The following is a 15,052-nucleotide window of genomic DNA, read 5'->3' as shown; positions in this document are numbered from 1 at the left end:
CCCCCCCCCCCCCCCCCCACGCTCCAACTCGCCCCGGAGGGGCTGCGCTCGCGGACTGCTGCCTTGTGCGGGCTCCCGGCTCGCTGGGAGAGGCTGCGCGCCGGCCGCCTTGCCCTCCTGGCGGGCCTGGACCCCTGGAGGAGGCGCGCAGGCACCGGCGTCCGTGCTCCTAGCTGGCTGGAGCTCTAGAGGGAAGGCAAAGAGCTAAAAACTGGCAGATTTGACCGCAAATTCGTGTTTTGGGTGAAGAGACGCAGAGGGACTTCGATTTACTCACTACAGCGGGCTCAGCACGCCGGCAGACAAGGCCCCCGGCCCGCCCAGGCCCCCCAGCCCGACCCGGAGGAGAAGGGAGCAGCTGCTTCTGGCTCCGCCCCCAGAGCCTGGCCGGAGGCCCGGAATTGCCCTAAGGGGGTTGCCAGGGGGTCGCCTGCGGCAATTTCAGCGGGGCCGAGGGCGCTTGGACTGGGATTTGGAGGCTGGGACTGGCCTGGGTTGAAAAGCGCAACAAACTTTGGCTGAGCCCCCGGCCCTGGGAGTTTATACGCTCTTAAAAGTGAGGTGGAGCGCCACCAACTCCTCCTTACAACCTCCAGGCAGAGCTCCCGTCTGATGCATTGGATCACACCACGCCCGTCCCTGCTTGAGAGCTACCCTCCTCCCTTCCCCCGCCTTTTTTTTTTCTTTTTTTTTCTTTTCTTTTCTTTTTTTCCCCAGAACACTGACCTGATTAACTCTGGTCACCGGCGTGCTTAAACAATCACATGTAGTCCATTCTGTAGATGTAAATTCTATACCTCCTGACCTTTTCATCTCTTTCTCTCAGGAGTAATTAGACTATATAGTTTCTCTGGATAATTCCAGCACCCTTCTCTCACCTATCCAACCATATTCTACCCTTTACCTCTTTGAAAAAAGCTTCTTATCCCTTCTGCCTGTTCATTCTATTTCCAATTGTGTCTCATCCCGCCCTGCTTTCTCTCTGTTTCTCTATGCTCCTCAACCAGCACTGCATACACACGGCTATTTAACTGTAGCTGGGAAATCTGGTTATATCCTTTAAACCGTTCTTTGTCCATCGGTTTTCTTCTTTTTTCCTTTTCCTTTCCCCTTTTTGACCCTTTTATGTATTTTATACTCCCTATTATTCGCCCTCCCTCCTCCATCTTTTCTCTTAACTTTTTCGTTTTCCCTCTCGCTTTGCATGTTAGTTGAATTAGCCTGTGCGTTTGTGTGCTCCTGCTCCCTGTGTGTTTGTCTGTCTGTTTTCTTTTCCAGGGCTACCTCAAGAAACAAGCTAGAGTGCACAAGGTGGAGAGTCCCAAATATCACTACGAATAGGAAAATAAAATAACCAAGGTCCCAACAAGAGAGACCAGGGGATACCATTCAAAAAACACTCTCTGAAAGGGTAGGCCCTGGAAAGTCAAAGAGCCTTCTTGGATATAGCAGTGCTCATAGAAACAGAGAGAATAATAGGTCTTTAAAACCAACAAGAGCCGGAAAGCTAACTAAAATGACGAAACGAAAGACCTCTCCTCCAAAGAAACTCCAAGAAGAAATGACAGCTAATGAACTGCTCAAAACAGATATCAGCAGCATCACTGAACAAGATTTTAGAATAATAATGGTAAAATTAATAGCTGGGCTTGAAAAAAACATAGGGGACATCAAAGAAACTATGGCTACAGACAGAATGGAAAATAAAAATAGGCATGAAGAATTAAAAAATGCGATAAATGAGATCCATAATAAATTAGAGGCCTCCAATGCACGGATTGAAGAGGCAGAAAGGAGAATAAGTGATTTAGAAGACACCATTATAGAAAAACAAGAAGCTGACAAAAAAAGAGACAAACTGATCCAGGAACAGGAAAGAAGAATTCGAGAGCTCAGCGATACGGTCAAACGCAACAATATCCGTATCATAGGAATCCCAGAAGAGGAAGAGAGAGGGAAAGGTGCTGAAGGAGTCCTGGAACAAATTATAGCAGAGAACTTCCCCGACCTGGGGAAGGAAGTAAATGTGGAAGTACAAGAGGCTCAGAGGACTCCCCTCAGACGTAACCTGAATCGATCTTCTGCACGACATATCATAGTGAAAATGGCCAAATACAAGGACAAAGAGAGAATTTTGAAAGCAGCTAGGGAGAAAAGGGCCCTAACATACAAAGGGAAACCTATCAGAGTGGTGACAGACCTATCTACTGAAACTTGGCAGGCTAGAAAGGAATGGCAGGAAATCTTCAATGTGATGAACAGTAAAAATATGCAGCCAAGAATCCTCTATCCAGCAAGCCTGTCATTCAAAATAGAAGGAGAGATAAAAACCTTTCCAAATAAACAGAAATTGAAAGAATTTGTCACCACGAAGCCAGCCCTACAAGAAATCCTGAGGGGGATGCTCTGAAGGAAAGGTTGCAAGGAACAAAGATACCAGAGACACCACCACAAACATGAACCCTACAAAAGATACAAAGACTCTAAACCCACATATTTCAATAATAACACTGAATGTAAATGGGCTGAATGCTCCAATCAAAAGACATAGGGTAGCAGAATGGATTAAAAAACAAAATCCATCAATATGCTGTCTACAAGAAACTCATTTTAGACGGGAAGATACCTTCAGATTAAAAGTAAGGGGATGGAGAAATATATATCATGCTACAGGAAATCAAAAGAAAGCCGGAGTAGCGATACTTATATCAGACAAACTGGACTTTAAATTAAAGACAATCACAAGAGATGAAGAAGGGCACTACATAATAATTACAGGGTCCATCCATCAGGAAGAACTAACAATCATAAATGTCTACGCACCGAATATGGGAGCACCTAAATATCTAAAACAATTAATCACAAACAGAAACAAGCTTATAGATAAGAATGTGCTAATAGCAGGGGACTTTAATACTCCGCTTACAGCAATGGATAGGTCAACCAGACAGAAAATCACTAAAGAAATAATGGACTTGAAAGACACATTGGACCAGATGGATCTGACGGATATATTTAGAACTTTACATCCTGAGGCCAGGGAATTTACTTTCTTCTCAAGTGCGCATGGCACATTCTCCAAGATAGATCACATACTGGGACATAAAGCAGCCCTCAATAAATATAAAAGAATAGAGATCATACCATGCACACTGTCAGATCACAATGCTTTGAAACTTGAAATCAATTACAGGAAGAAGTCTGGAAAACCGCCAAAAACATGGAGGTTAAAGAACACCCTTCTAAAGAATGAATGGGCCAATCAGGCAATTAGAGAGGAAATTAAAAAATATATGGAAACAAATGAAAATGAAAACACAACAATTCAAAATCTATGGGATGCGGCCAAGGCAGTCCTAAGAGGAAAGTACATTGCTCTCCAGGCCTATTTCAAGAGATTAGAAAAAGCACAAGTCCAAAATCTAACAGCTCACCTAAAGGAGCTAGAGGCAGAGCAACAAGAACGCCCTAAACCCAGTAGAAGAAGAGAAATAGTAAAAATTAGAGCAGAAATAAACAACATAGAGACCAAAGAAACAATTGAACAGATCAATGAAACCAAGAGTTGGTTTTTTGAAAAAGTAAACAAAATTGACAAACCTCTAGCCAGGCTTATCAAAAAGAAAAGAGAGAGCACCCAAATAGACAAAATTATGAATGAAAATGGACTTATTACAACCAACCCCTCAGAAATACAAGCAATTATCAGGGAATACTATGAAAAATTATATGCCAACAAATTGGACAACTTAGAAGAAATGGACAAATTCCTAAACACACACTCACTACCAAAATTCACACGGGAAGAAATAGAAAACCTGAACAGACCCATAACGAGTGAAGAAATCGAATCAGTGATCAAAAATCTCCCAACAAATAAGAGCCCTGGACCTGATGGTTTCCCTGGGGAATTCTACCAGACATTTAAAACAGAATTAATCCCAATTCTTCTCAAGCTATTCCAAAAAATAGAAGTCGAAGGAAAACTCCCGGACTCATTTTATGAAGCCAGCATCACTCTGATTCCCAAGCCAGACAGAGATCCAACAAAAAAAGAGAACTATAGGCCAATATCCTTGATGAATACGGATGCAAAAATTCTCAACAAGATCCTTGCAAATCGAATCCAGCAGCATATCAAAAGAATCATCCACCAAGATCAAGTGGGATTCATTCCTGGGTTACAGGGCTGGTTCAACATTCGCAAATCAATCAATGTGATCCATCATATCAATAAAAGAAAAGATAAAAACCATATGATCCTGTCAATAGATGCAGAAAAAGCATTTGACAAAATACAGCATCCCTTCTTAATAAAGACTCTCGAGAAAGTTGGGATAGAAGGAACCTACTTAAACATCATCAAAGCCATCTATGAGAAGCCTTCAGCTAACATCATCCTCAACGGGGAAAAACTGAGAGCTTTCCCCCTGAGATCAGGAACACGACAGGGATGTCCACTCTCACCACTGTTGTTTAACATAGTGCTGGAAGTCCTAGCATCAGCCATCAGACAACAAAAGGAAATCAAAGGCATCAGAATTGGCAAAGAGGAAGTCAAACTTTCACTCTTCGCAGATGACATGATACTCTACATAGAAAACCCGACAGACTCCACCAGAAGCCTACTAGAACTGATCCAAGAATTCAGCCAAGTTGCAGGGTACAAAATCAACGTACAGAAATCGGTTGCATTTTTATACACCAATAATGAAGCAACAGAAAGAGAAATCAAGAAACTGATCCCATTCACAATTGCACAAAAAACCATAAAATACCTCGGAATAAACCTAACCAAGGATACAAGAGATCTGTATGATGAAAACTATAGAAAACTTATGAAGGAAATTGAAGAAGACACAAAGAAATGGAAAAACATTCCATGCTCATGGATAGGAAGAATAAATATAGTTAAGATGTCATTACTACCTAAAGCACTCTACACATTCAATGCAATTCCAATCAAAATTGCACCAGCATACTTCTCAAAACTAGAACAAACTATCCAAAAATTTGTATGGAACCACAAAAGACCCCGAATAGCCAAAGTAATACTGAAAAATAAAACCAAAACGGGAGGTATCACCATCCCAGACTTCAGCCTCTACTACAAAGCTGTCATCCTCAAGACAGTATGGTATTGGCACAAAAACAGACACATAGACCAATGGAACAGAATTGAGAACTCAGAAGTGGACCCAAAAGTATACAGCCAACTGATCTTTGACAAAGCAGGAAAGAATATCCAATGGAAAAAAGACAGCCTTTTTAACAGATGGTGTTGGGAGAACTGGACAGCAACATGCAGAAGAATGAAACTAGATCATTTTCTCACACCATGCACAAAAATCAACTCAAAATGGATAAAGGACCTGAACGTGAGACAGGAAACTATCAACACCCTAGAGGAGAAAGCAGGAAACAACCTCCTTGACCTCCACCGCAGCAACTTCTTACTTGACACATCCCCAAAAGCAAGGGAATCAAGAGCAAAAATAAACTGTTGGGACCTCATCAAGATTAAAAGCTTCTGCACAGCCAAGGAAACAACCCAGAAAATTAATAGGCAACCAACGGAATGGGAAAAGATAGTTGCAAATGACATATCAGATAAAGGGTTAATATCCAGAATCTATAAGGAACTCACCAAACTACACGCCCGAAAAACAAACAACCCAGTGAAGAAATGGGCAGAAGACATGAACAGACACTTCTCCAAAGAGGACATCCAGATGGCCAACAGACACATGAAACGATGCTCAGCATCCCTCCTCATCAGGGAAATACAAATCAAAACCACACTGAGATACCACCTCACGCCAGTCAGAGTGGCTAAAATGAGCAAATCAGAGAACTCTAGATGCTGGCGAGGATGTGGAGAAACGGGCACCCTCCTACACTGTTGGTGGGAATGTAAACTGGTACAGCCCCTCTGGAAAACAGTGTGGAGGTTCCTCAGGAAACTAACAATAGAACTCCCCTATGACCCAGCAATAGCACTGCTAGGAATTTACCCAAGGGATACAGAAATGCTGAGGCATAGGAGCACATGTACCCCAATGTTCATAGCAGCACTCTCCACAATAGCTAAAACATGGAAAGAGCCTAAGTGTCCATCAACAGATGAATGGATCAAGAAGATGTGGTTTATCTATACCATGGAATACTACATGGCAATGAGAAACAATGAAATCTGGCCATGTGTAGCAACATGGATGGACCTTGAGGGTGTTATGCTGAGCGAAATAAGTCAGGCAGAGAAGGACAAATATCATATGTTTGCACGTATAGGAGGATTAGGAGGAACTTGACGGAGGAACAAGGGGGAGAAGAAGGGCGGAAATGGTGGGGGAAAGGGAGAGAGGCAAACCATGAGAGACTCTTGAATGCTGACAAAAACTGAGGATTGATGGATGTGGGGGGGAGGGGGGGAGATGGGCATGGAGGGGGTCACTTGTGGCGATGAGCACTGGGTGTTATATGGAAACCAACTTGACAATAAACTATTTGTAAAAAAAAAAAAAATGGGGAAGGACTAAAAAAAAATAGATGTGAAAGTCTAGGTTTAGAAACTATTGAAATTAGAATTTCTTCACCTACTGTTTCAGTCCAGCTCTTAAGTCCTCAAGGGAAGCTGTGATCCAGAAGGCCCCACAGAGTTCCGTTTACATAATTTGCTTATTTACATAGTCTTCTTTCTAATTCTCTTTTGAAAACTATTCTGATGTTGATTTTCCCTAATAGGAGCCCTCTGAAATCAGAGCCTTCGGATGAAAGTGACACTAACAAAAAGCCCAAACAAGCAAGCAGAAAGAAGAAGAAAGAGAAAAAGAAGAAAAGGAAGCATCACCACAAGAAAACCAAGAGAAAACACGGGCTGTCCAGTAGCAGTGGGTCTGAGCCTGATAGTGATTCCGAAAAGGACAAAACTCGCAGAAGCCTTGGAGACAGTAGAAAGGAATCCGAGAAACCAAAGTAGGTTTTGTTACCAAACACCTGTGACTTTTCAGATTTTGAATTTTTCCTCTCAGTTGTTGCCACAAATGAGACATTCGAATGACCAGTTAGCCACTTAGTCAGATGGAGTCCGAAAAACCCCACGAAAACTCTACCATTAGGTCAGCATTTAAAAGAAAAGTTTCATTAAAAAACTTAGGGCCATGATATTATTTGAGAAAAGTTACAGAGACCCAGTAAAGGTTGTGTCAGAATCTGATTCAGGCAAGAGGTCTGCGCACACACGCTCCGTGGTTACGGTTAAGGTAGCGCTGAGTCGCCGCTTTGGCCCTTTTGTCCCCATTTATTTAGAACCGCTGTGGGAGGTGTGGGCTCGCTTGTGACCGCAGGGCTTTCCTCCTCCCCACATTTTGCTCCACTGTCGTGGCTCACGTTGTCCTCCAGAGCGGCTTCTGCACAGGCGCTCACGCCTCCTCTCTGCCTCGTTTCCTGGCCTCCCACCCAGGGAGCCACTTCTCCCATGCCTGCGACAGGTGGCCTGTGGTGAAACTACCTGCGTGGTTTCCATTTCACTTTTTTGTTTTCTTTCCTCCTGTGGGCTAGAAGAGACAAAATTTCAGTTCTTGTCTAAGACAGACTTAAAAAAATGGAGCGCTCCTAAGAATTTTTGACTCTTAGGGATTATTTGCTTATGCCGTGTGCTTAGAAGTCCCACTGGTGTCAGTGAGAGCTCTGTCATTAAGTCTGGAATCTGGCCCACGGAGTTGCCATCAGACAAACAGATGCTGCCGTCTTCCTGGGCCCTTCTGCCGTCAGATGGGGGGAGAACATTGCAGGGCTCTGTGGCTCAGAAGATGCAGGTTGATTTAGCCTTCTCTCTGTGTCACAGGGGCTACACGTGTAACCCAGCTTTGCTCTAGGAGGGGAAAGAAGGGAGTCAAATAGATTGTGAATTTGACTGAATTTATGTGGGCAGGAGACCCTCCCGTCTTGCTTGCCGTTGTCTTCTCAGCACATGGCACAGGGCCTGGTAGCAGTAAGCGCTCAGTACGTGAATGAGTGAATTATTGATATTTTTGCTTTCAGTATGTCTTCAAAGCAAAATACATTTATCGTCCTCTGTTCTGAAAACTCACTGTTAGCTACTTGTCCTTTCTTCCCCTACGGTCGAGGATGAATTTTAAAGGATTTCCTGAACCCACACAGGAACTGCCATTAGAGCTTGAAAGGTAGTTATTTTCAGCCTGTGCTTAATCACATCAGAGGCGATGTTTACAGCCCCTTGATAGTTTTGTGATCCAAATGACACTTTTAAGTTCACTGATACTTAAAAAAAGTTTTTTTTAATGTTTATTTTTGAAAGAGAGAGAGACACGGAGTGTGAGTGGGGAAGGGCAGAGAGAGAGGGAGACACAGAACATGGGCCTCTAACCCACGAACCGTGAGATCATGACCTGTGCTAAAGTCAGACCCTTCACCAACTGAGCCACCCAGACGCTCCCTAAGTTCATTGATATTTTGCAGACTATCCCCATTAAGATCAAAATAGACTGTTCTTGTTATTTCCTCCTATGTTATTTTCTCTCTGTGAACTTCTGTAGTCTCTCCCTGGGGAGATGGCTTGGAGGAATTGTTTCTATAGAGACAAGGAAGAAGATGCTGATGAGTTGTGAGAGTATTTCTGGGACGTCTGGAAGGTGGGCTCACAGGGGTATGGTATACTGCACGGACTCGAATTTAGGGTGATCAGGGGACCACTTCCCCTAAGGCTGCGGTTCCGCATGGACCTCTGTTTCCTGCGGTGAGCTCTTCGTCATCGTCAGGTGGAGGCGGATCCTTCCCTGCACACAGCCCAGACCTCGTCCTGCTTCCTCACCTCACTACCCAGTAGGGGATGGATCAGAGCCTGTCTCCTCCCCGGGAGTGGTCTGCACCCCCCACCCCTTTGGGCTTTCTGTTTCTTTCTGGAATGCATCCATCTCATTCCTTCCCTTTGCTGCCCCTTTCAGTGTTTGTCAACAGAAAACCCTCCACAGGTGTTCCAAAGGCGAATGTGTTAGAAATCACCGTGTTGCTGTCATTCAGCAAATACTTATTGAAAGCTACTTTGTGTCCCTGAAATGCCATTCCTTTGTATTCCCAGCCAAGAATGATTTAGAAGCCTTTAGAATCGTTGTTTCTATCTGGGCAGAGCCAAACAGCAAAGAGAGAAAGGTCAATGCTCCTGTGACTCTACCCTGGCAGCATTATGCACTGATCCTTAGAGGGGGGAGGATGTGAGAGGCCAGGAAACCTTTCCCTCGCTCTCACTGGACTCCTAGGGAAGGGATTCCACGTGCATCTAAGCGGGAAGTCGGCCAGCTCCCAAGTCGGTTCCAGGGGATACATACAGTGGACTCTCTCTGCCCGTTTGTAGGGGGAGGTCAGCACACAGGGGCGAGGCACCGTCCACAGAGCCCAGGCTGTCCAAACAAGACCTGGACCGAGCCTCAGTGATGTCCGAGACTGACCCATTCAGAGGGGTAGCTTTGCTGTGGTTGCTGGTTCAGGCTGGAATAACCCAAGCGCTTTCTGATGAGTTAGGCTAAGCAAGGGCAGTCCCCTTTCTTACTAAGTATATTTGAAATTCTAGTTACTGACATCTAGTGGAATATTGAAAAAGAACAGCTGTATTAGGTTAACTTCTGAGGCACGGTGACTTGGTAAAATGCCACTTAGCGTTGACAGTTTTTGCTTTATATTTTAAGGCTTTTTCCATCTTTGTGGCATGTGCACATTTTATGCACTTAACTGCGTTTGATGTGGTGGGGAGTTTGAAATGTGTAACTCTTGTATTTCTGAAAAGGTGGACCGTGTAACTCGATCTCCCTTTTTATGCTTCACCTTCCCCTCTCCCCACAGTCGAGAAGGGGCTGCCGCCGCTGACACTGGGCACCGCTTTGTCTGGCTTGAGGATGTTCAGGCCCTCACAGGGGAAACCTTCAGAACAGATAAGAAACCAGATCCTGCAAACTGGGAGTATAAGTCTCTCTACCGAGGAGACATAGCAAGGTATCCGTCATGGTGTTATCTCCCCCCCCCCCCCCCCCCCGTCCCCTAGCCCTCTCTGCACCATCTCTGCCCCCATCCCTTCTAGATTCTGGTGGGTGCCCCCCGTTGCCGACATCCTGACATATGTGTCTTATCTCACATTCTGAAATGAAAGCTTAAACTGTGAGGTCAGGATCCAGGTCTCCTTTGTAATAGGTTTTTAGTAAACATTTGTTGAATGAATGACTCTAAAAATACCTTGAAGTAAGTAATTGTGACAAACTATCCAGAAACCATTTGGTCTGATCTGTGTGCCATTTTTTAAAAAATGTCTTTATTTTTGAGAGAGAGAGGGAGACAGAATGTGAAGTAGGCTCCAGGCTCTGAGGTGTCAGCACAGAGCCTGTTGCGGGGCTCAAACTCACAAACTGTGAGATTATGACCTGATCCAAAGTCGGACGCTTCACCGACTGAGCTACCCAGGCACCCCTGATCTATATGCCATTTAAAAAAGTTATGAGGGGTGCCTGGGTGGCTCAGTCAGTGAAGTGTCTGACTTTGACTCAGGTCATGATTTCACAGTTTGTGGGTTTGTGCCCTGTGTTGGGCTCTGTGCTAACAGCTAGCTCAGAGCCTGGATCCTGCTTCAGATTCTGTGTCTCCCTCTCTCTCTGACCCTCCCTGCTCATGCTGTCTCTCTCTCTCTCTCAGAAATAATAAAATTAAAAACTAAAAAAATTGAAAAAATAAAACTACCACCCTCTTAAAAAAGTTATGAAAGCCTTTTATTTATCAATCCCCCAAGTAAACCATTAAAATAAATGACATTAAATGGTAATGACGTTTTCAAAATGTTTCCAGCGTACATCACCAGATAAAAAATAGGTGATGGCATTTGCTTCAGTAATTAGTTCATTAAACTTTTCTCCTCTAACCTGTCAATCAAAAATATGTAAATCTTAAATCCCTTAGATGCTTAGTCATTGCAGGACACTGTTGGGACACAGAGAACAGCAACACACAATCTCTGTTCCCAAACAGCTTACAGGTAATGAAAATTGAAGGTAGAGAATATTGAAATATAAAGCCACGAGGAGACCATTATTGTTCTTTATAGGCTGATGACTTTTTAAGCTAAATGTCACTTTCCAGTGACACCTTGCTGCACCTCCAAATTTTCATGGTTGTCAATTGTCATGACATTATTCCTCACCACATAAGTGATTCCCACGAAGATTTCCTTTACGATGTGTTTATGTCCATAATATTTTAGTGTATATTTATAGCTACATACCGTCACGGCTGAGAGACATGACTTTCAAATGTATTCGTGTGTCTTTGAATTGTTTTCATACTCCTCAAAGCCTTGTTAGGTTTTCCACACCACAGACGTGGTAGGAGCCCGCCAAAGATGCGGAGGCCCGGGCACACCGGCCCAGCCTGCGTTCCTTCACGCCCGGGTAGCCTGTCTGAGCCCCCAGCTGCTGTGTGAGGGGGGCCGCCCACTTTTACGAACGAGGAAAGGCACCTCAGACAGGTTAACGCAGCCTCTCGCGGGCTGCCAGGAAGCAGCTTTTTTGGGAACCCGTGTTCCTCGAACCAGTAATGTTCTTTTACTGTCCCGGTTAGAGATGAGCCTGGTGGCCTGGGAGGGCGTGTTCTGGGTTGGGAAATGGACTTTGCCACCTACTAATAATGGAATCCCAGGTGAATGAGTCACTTACCCCGTCTGAGCCTCTGTTTCTTCATTTGTTAACTCCTGCTGCATCTTGCACGCAGATACCAGAAGTAATGGCTATGAATTAGAAGTTGATTTGCAAAGACAGAGAGTCATTATTTATTAATAGTTGGAAAGGGAAAAAATAGTCACAGTGAGTAGCTCTTAAACCTGTGCTGATGAACGGCCCAGACCTTAGGAAGAGAGTAATGAGACCAGTTTACTCATCTGAATTGCAAAGATACTACGGGAAGGGCTTGGGCATGGCTGTGATTTTCCAGGAAATTGCTAAGGCTTAGGGGAGGTAAGTCTTGCCCGGATTAATACAGCTGTTAGCGTCCAGATGAGGAAGGTATTGATCCCATGGCATTGTGAGTCGGTCAGAGGACAGGGGCAGTGTTGTGTCGGGTAGTGAATTTTCACATGTAGAGGCAGTGACATCCCAGGAGCACTGCGGGGGACTTGGCCAGCACTGTCCCTTGAGGGCCAGATGAGGGCTTGTGGGCATTTGGCCTGTGACAGCAGCATGTTCACTGCCTTTTAAGCTTTGCTGGACCGTCTCTGGAAGGTGGATTGGCAGCGTTCTGTGTAACTTGGGAAGGCGGAGCCAGGACCGATGAGTGGAAGTTCCAGAAAGTCATGTTGGGCTCAGTATCAAAGCAAATTTTCTAATCGTGTGAGCATCCCAGCAGGGACCTGGTGTGTGTGAGAGTATTGTAGTGAACAGGGCTTAGGGTTCGTGTGTAAGAGTCAGAATTACCTTCGGAAAACACCTTCAGGCTAGCATCCCGGGTGCCATGAAGTTCGGCTCCGTTTTACCTCCATTTTTGGAATGGATTGTTTCTTTGGCTGTACACCAGCTGAAATAGTTGGCTTATGTTTAAGAGCTAAGTCTTATAAAATAATAACAACTTAAACTTATCTAGTCTTTATTACATGGCTAAGGCTTCAAATATAGAAACTTTTTGATCATCCCTGCTTTTCTGTGACATGGGTACCATTATTTGCCCATTTCACAGATGAGGAAATGGAGGCACAGACAGGTTTTTGTTTTTTGTTTTAAATAGCTTGGTCAGGGTCACCTCGTTAGGAAGCGATGGAGTTGGAATTTGGACCCAGGTAGACTCCCACCAGGTAGACTTGGCCATTTCCTAATCATGGAATCCCGGGTGAATCACTTATTGTGTCTGTGGGATATTGTGAATTGAAGTCACTGAAGAAAAGCAAATTTTTTCTTGCCCAGTTCACTCTGGGACTCCAAGACACTCTGGATTCAGGGCAGAATTATATGCTTGACTTAAATATATTCTTTTCCCATATCCTATCCCTTTTTCTTTTCTTTCTTCCCTTCCCTTCTCCTTTTGGCTGAATTCATTTAAATTAAATGTCCATTGATATCCTTCACTGAACCTCCAATAATTCCTTCTGGAATTATTCAGGTAAGACCAGCTGACTATTTGTTAAGGATTTTACAGGAAACATGCCTTCATTTGGAGGAATATTGCATCAGGTTACATCCTAGGTTTTGCCCAATTAAGATTCTATGACAAGTGATAAATTAGATAAAACCCAGATATCTAACAATAGAGGTGTGTTAACTTAAATGAGGGCTTACCCCTCCAGTGAGCCACTTTAAAGCTTTACAGTAAAAATGATATTATCTAAAACTAATGGTGTGGGAAAGTGCTTAAAGTAGGGAGGAAAGCCTGAAGCCGTATATCAACTGTTTTTAACGTTTACTTATTTTTGAGATACAGAACAGGAGTGGGGAAGGGGCAGAGAGAGAGGAGGAGACACAGAATCTGAAGCAGGCTCCAGGCTCTGAGCTGTCAGCACAGAGCCCGATGTAGGGCTTGAACTCATGAACCTTGAGATCGTGACCTGACCTGAAGTCAGACGCTTAACTGACTGAGCCACCCAGGCGCCCCTATATCAAACTATTTTTAAAACGATTTTCACATATCTGAAAGTAGGCACTTGATACAGATCGGTAAGATTCTTTTTTTCTTCTTTTGTCATTTTCATCTGTTAGAAAATGCAGCTCTGAAAAACAGTTTTACAAGCGCACATTTAAAGTCAGAAAACGCTGTAAACAGTTTTTAAGAGACTGTGAATGTCATAATACTATTCATTTTTAGTGAAAACAAAGTCATCATGAAGGGGAGAACGAAACTAGGTCTACTTACTTACAGTTTGTTCCTTAAAGAACGAGGGACGTGTTTAGAGCTTCCATAGCGCTATTTTATCTCCTCGCCCCTTGTTAAAGTTGTTTTGATTCCTGTTTGGGCTGGGCTAGGGAGAGACTGGTGAGGTAACCTAGGAGGAACCAGGGGAGATGATAAAGAGAACGAGAGAGAGAGAGAGAGAGAGAGAGAGAGAGAGTGTGTGTGTGTGTGTGTGTGTGTGTGTGTGTGAGAAAGAGCAGTGAGGGATGCTTCTCAGGCACCTGTTGACTGTGGGGAGGCAAAGTTGCCGCTGAGCCTGGACCAGGAGGCAGTGAAGACAGCTTTCTGGAAGAGGATGGTAGATGGCAGCAGCTCTCTCCTGCCTCTCATGCTGCTCCCACAGCATTATATTATGAAAAATTAAAAAAAAAATACAGCCCACGTTGAAAGAATTTTACAGTGAATGCTCATGTTCCCACCCTCTACGTTCTGCCATTAACATTGTATTGCACTTGCCTGATCACATATTTATCTGTTCATCCGTCCTCCAGCCCACCTTATTTATTTGATGCCCGCATCAGTATGCCACCCCATCAGTACTTCAGCATGCATGTCATTAACTAGCATTCAACATTTGTTTGGTTAATTTTGACTTAAAATTTGCATACAGTATAACCCACAGATCTACACGATACACCTGTATAATCCAGCCCCCCCTGAAAATAGAGACCATTCATGGGACCCCAGAACATCTCCTAGTGCTCTCTTCCATTCAGTCCACACCCCACCTCCCCGGTGGCAGCTGCTCTTCTAACTTTTTCCCCATCATTAACTAGTGTTGCCTATTCTGGAATTCCTTATACATGAAATCACGTAATACGTGCCCTTTTGGGTCTGGCTGCTTTCACTCTGTGTGATGTTTTGGAGATTCAGCTACAGTGTACCATTTATCGGTACTTTGATGCTTTTCACTGCTGGTCGTGTTCTGTTGTGTGGCCATACCATTGTTTATCTGTTCTTCCATTGCTGAGCGTCTGGACTCTGCAGTAGTTGGCTGTTATGAATAGAGCTACTGAGAATATTTGAACACAAGTCTTGGTGTAGAAATGCAGTTTCCTTTTTCTTGGGTGAGTACCTAAAATAGAATCGCTGGGTCACAGTTGGTAAGTCTAAGTTTAGTTTA

General features: G+C 44.0%; 1 protein-coding gene across 2 annotated transcripts in view; it reads left to right on the top strand.

The window, feature by feature from the left end:
- Positions 1 to 15,052, top strand: part of NRDE2 (NRDE-2, necessary for RNA interference, domain containing) — a 55,053-nt gene that overhangs the window by 19,654 nt on the left and 20,347 nt on the right. For both annotated transcript variants that reach the window (XR_005528494.1, XM_039232527.1), the window contains exons 3-4: positions 6,745 to 6,975; positions 9,859 to 10,008. Coding sequence is in view for 1 of the 2 variants with exons in the window: in XM_039232527.1 (XP_039088458.1) it covers positions 6,745 to 6,975; positions 9,859 to 10,008 (381 nt within the window). In the remaining variant the exon portion in view is untranslated. The remainder of the gene's footprint in view (positions 1 to 6,744; positions 6,976 to 9,858; positions 10,009 to 15,052) is intronic.

This window comes from Hyaena hyaena, unplaced genomic scaffold (assembly GCF_003009895.1).
Source record: "Hyaena hyaena isolate Hyena2069 unplaced genomic scaffold, ASM300989v1 scaffold_67, whole genome shotgun sequence".
NCBI lineage: Eukaryota > Metazoa > Chordata > Mammalia > Carnivora > Hyaenidae > Hyaena > Hyaena hyaena.
This window is presented reverse-complemented; position numbering and strand designations above follow the sequence as displayed.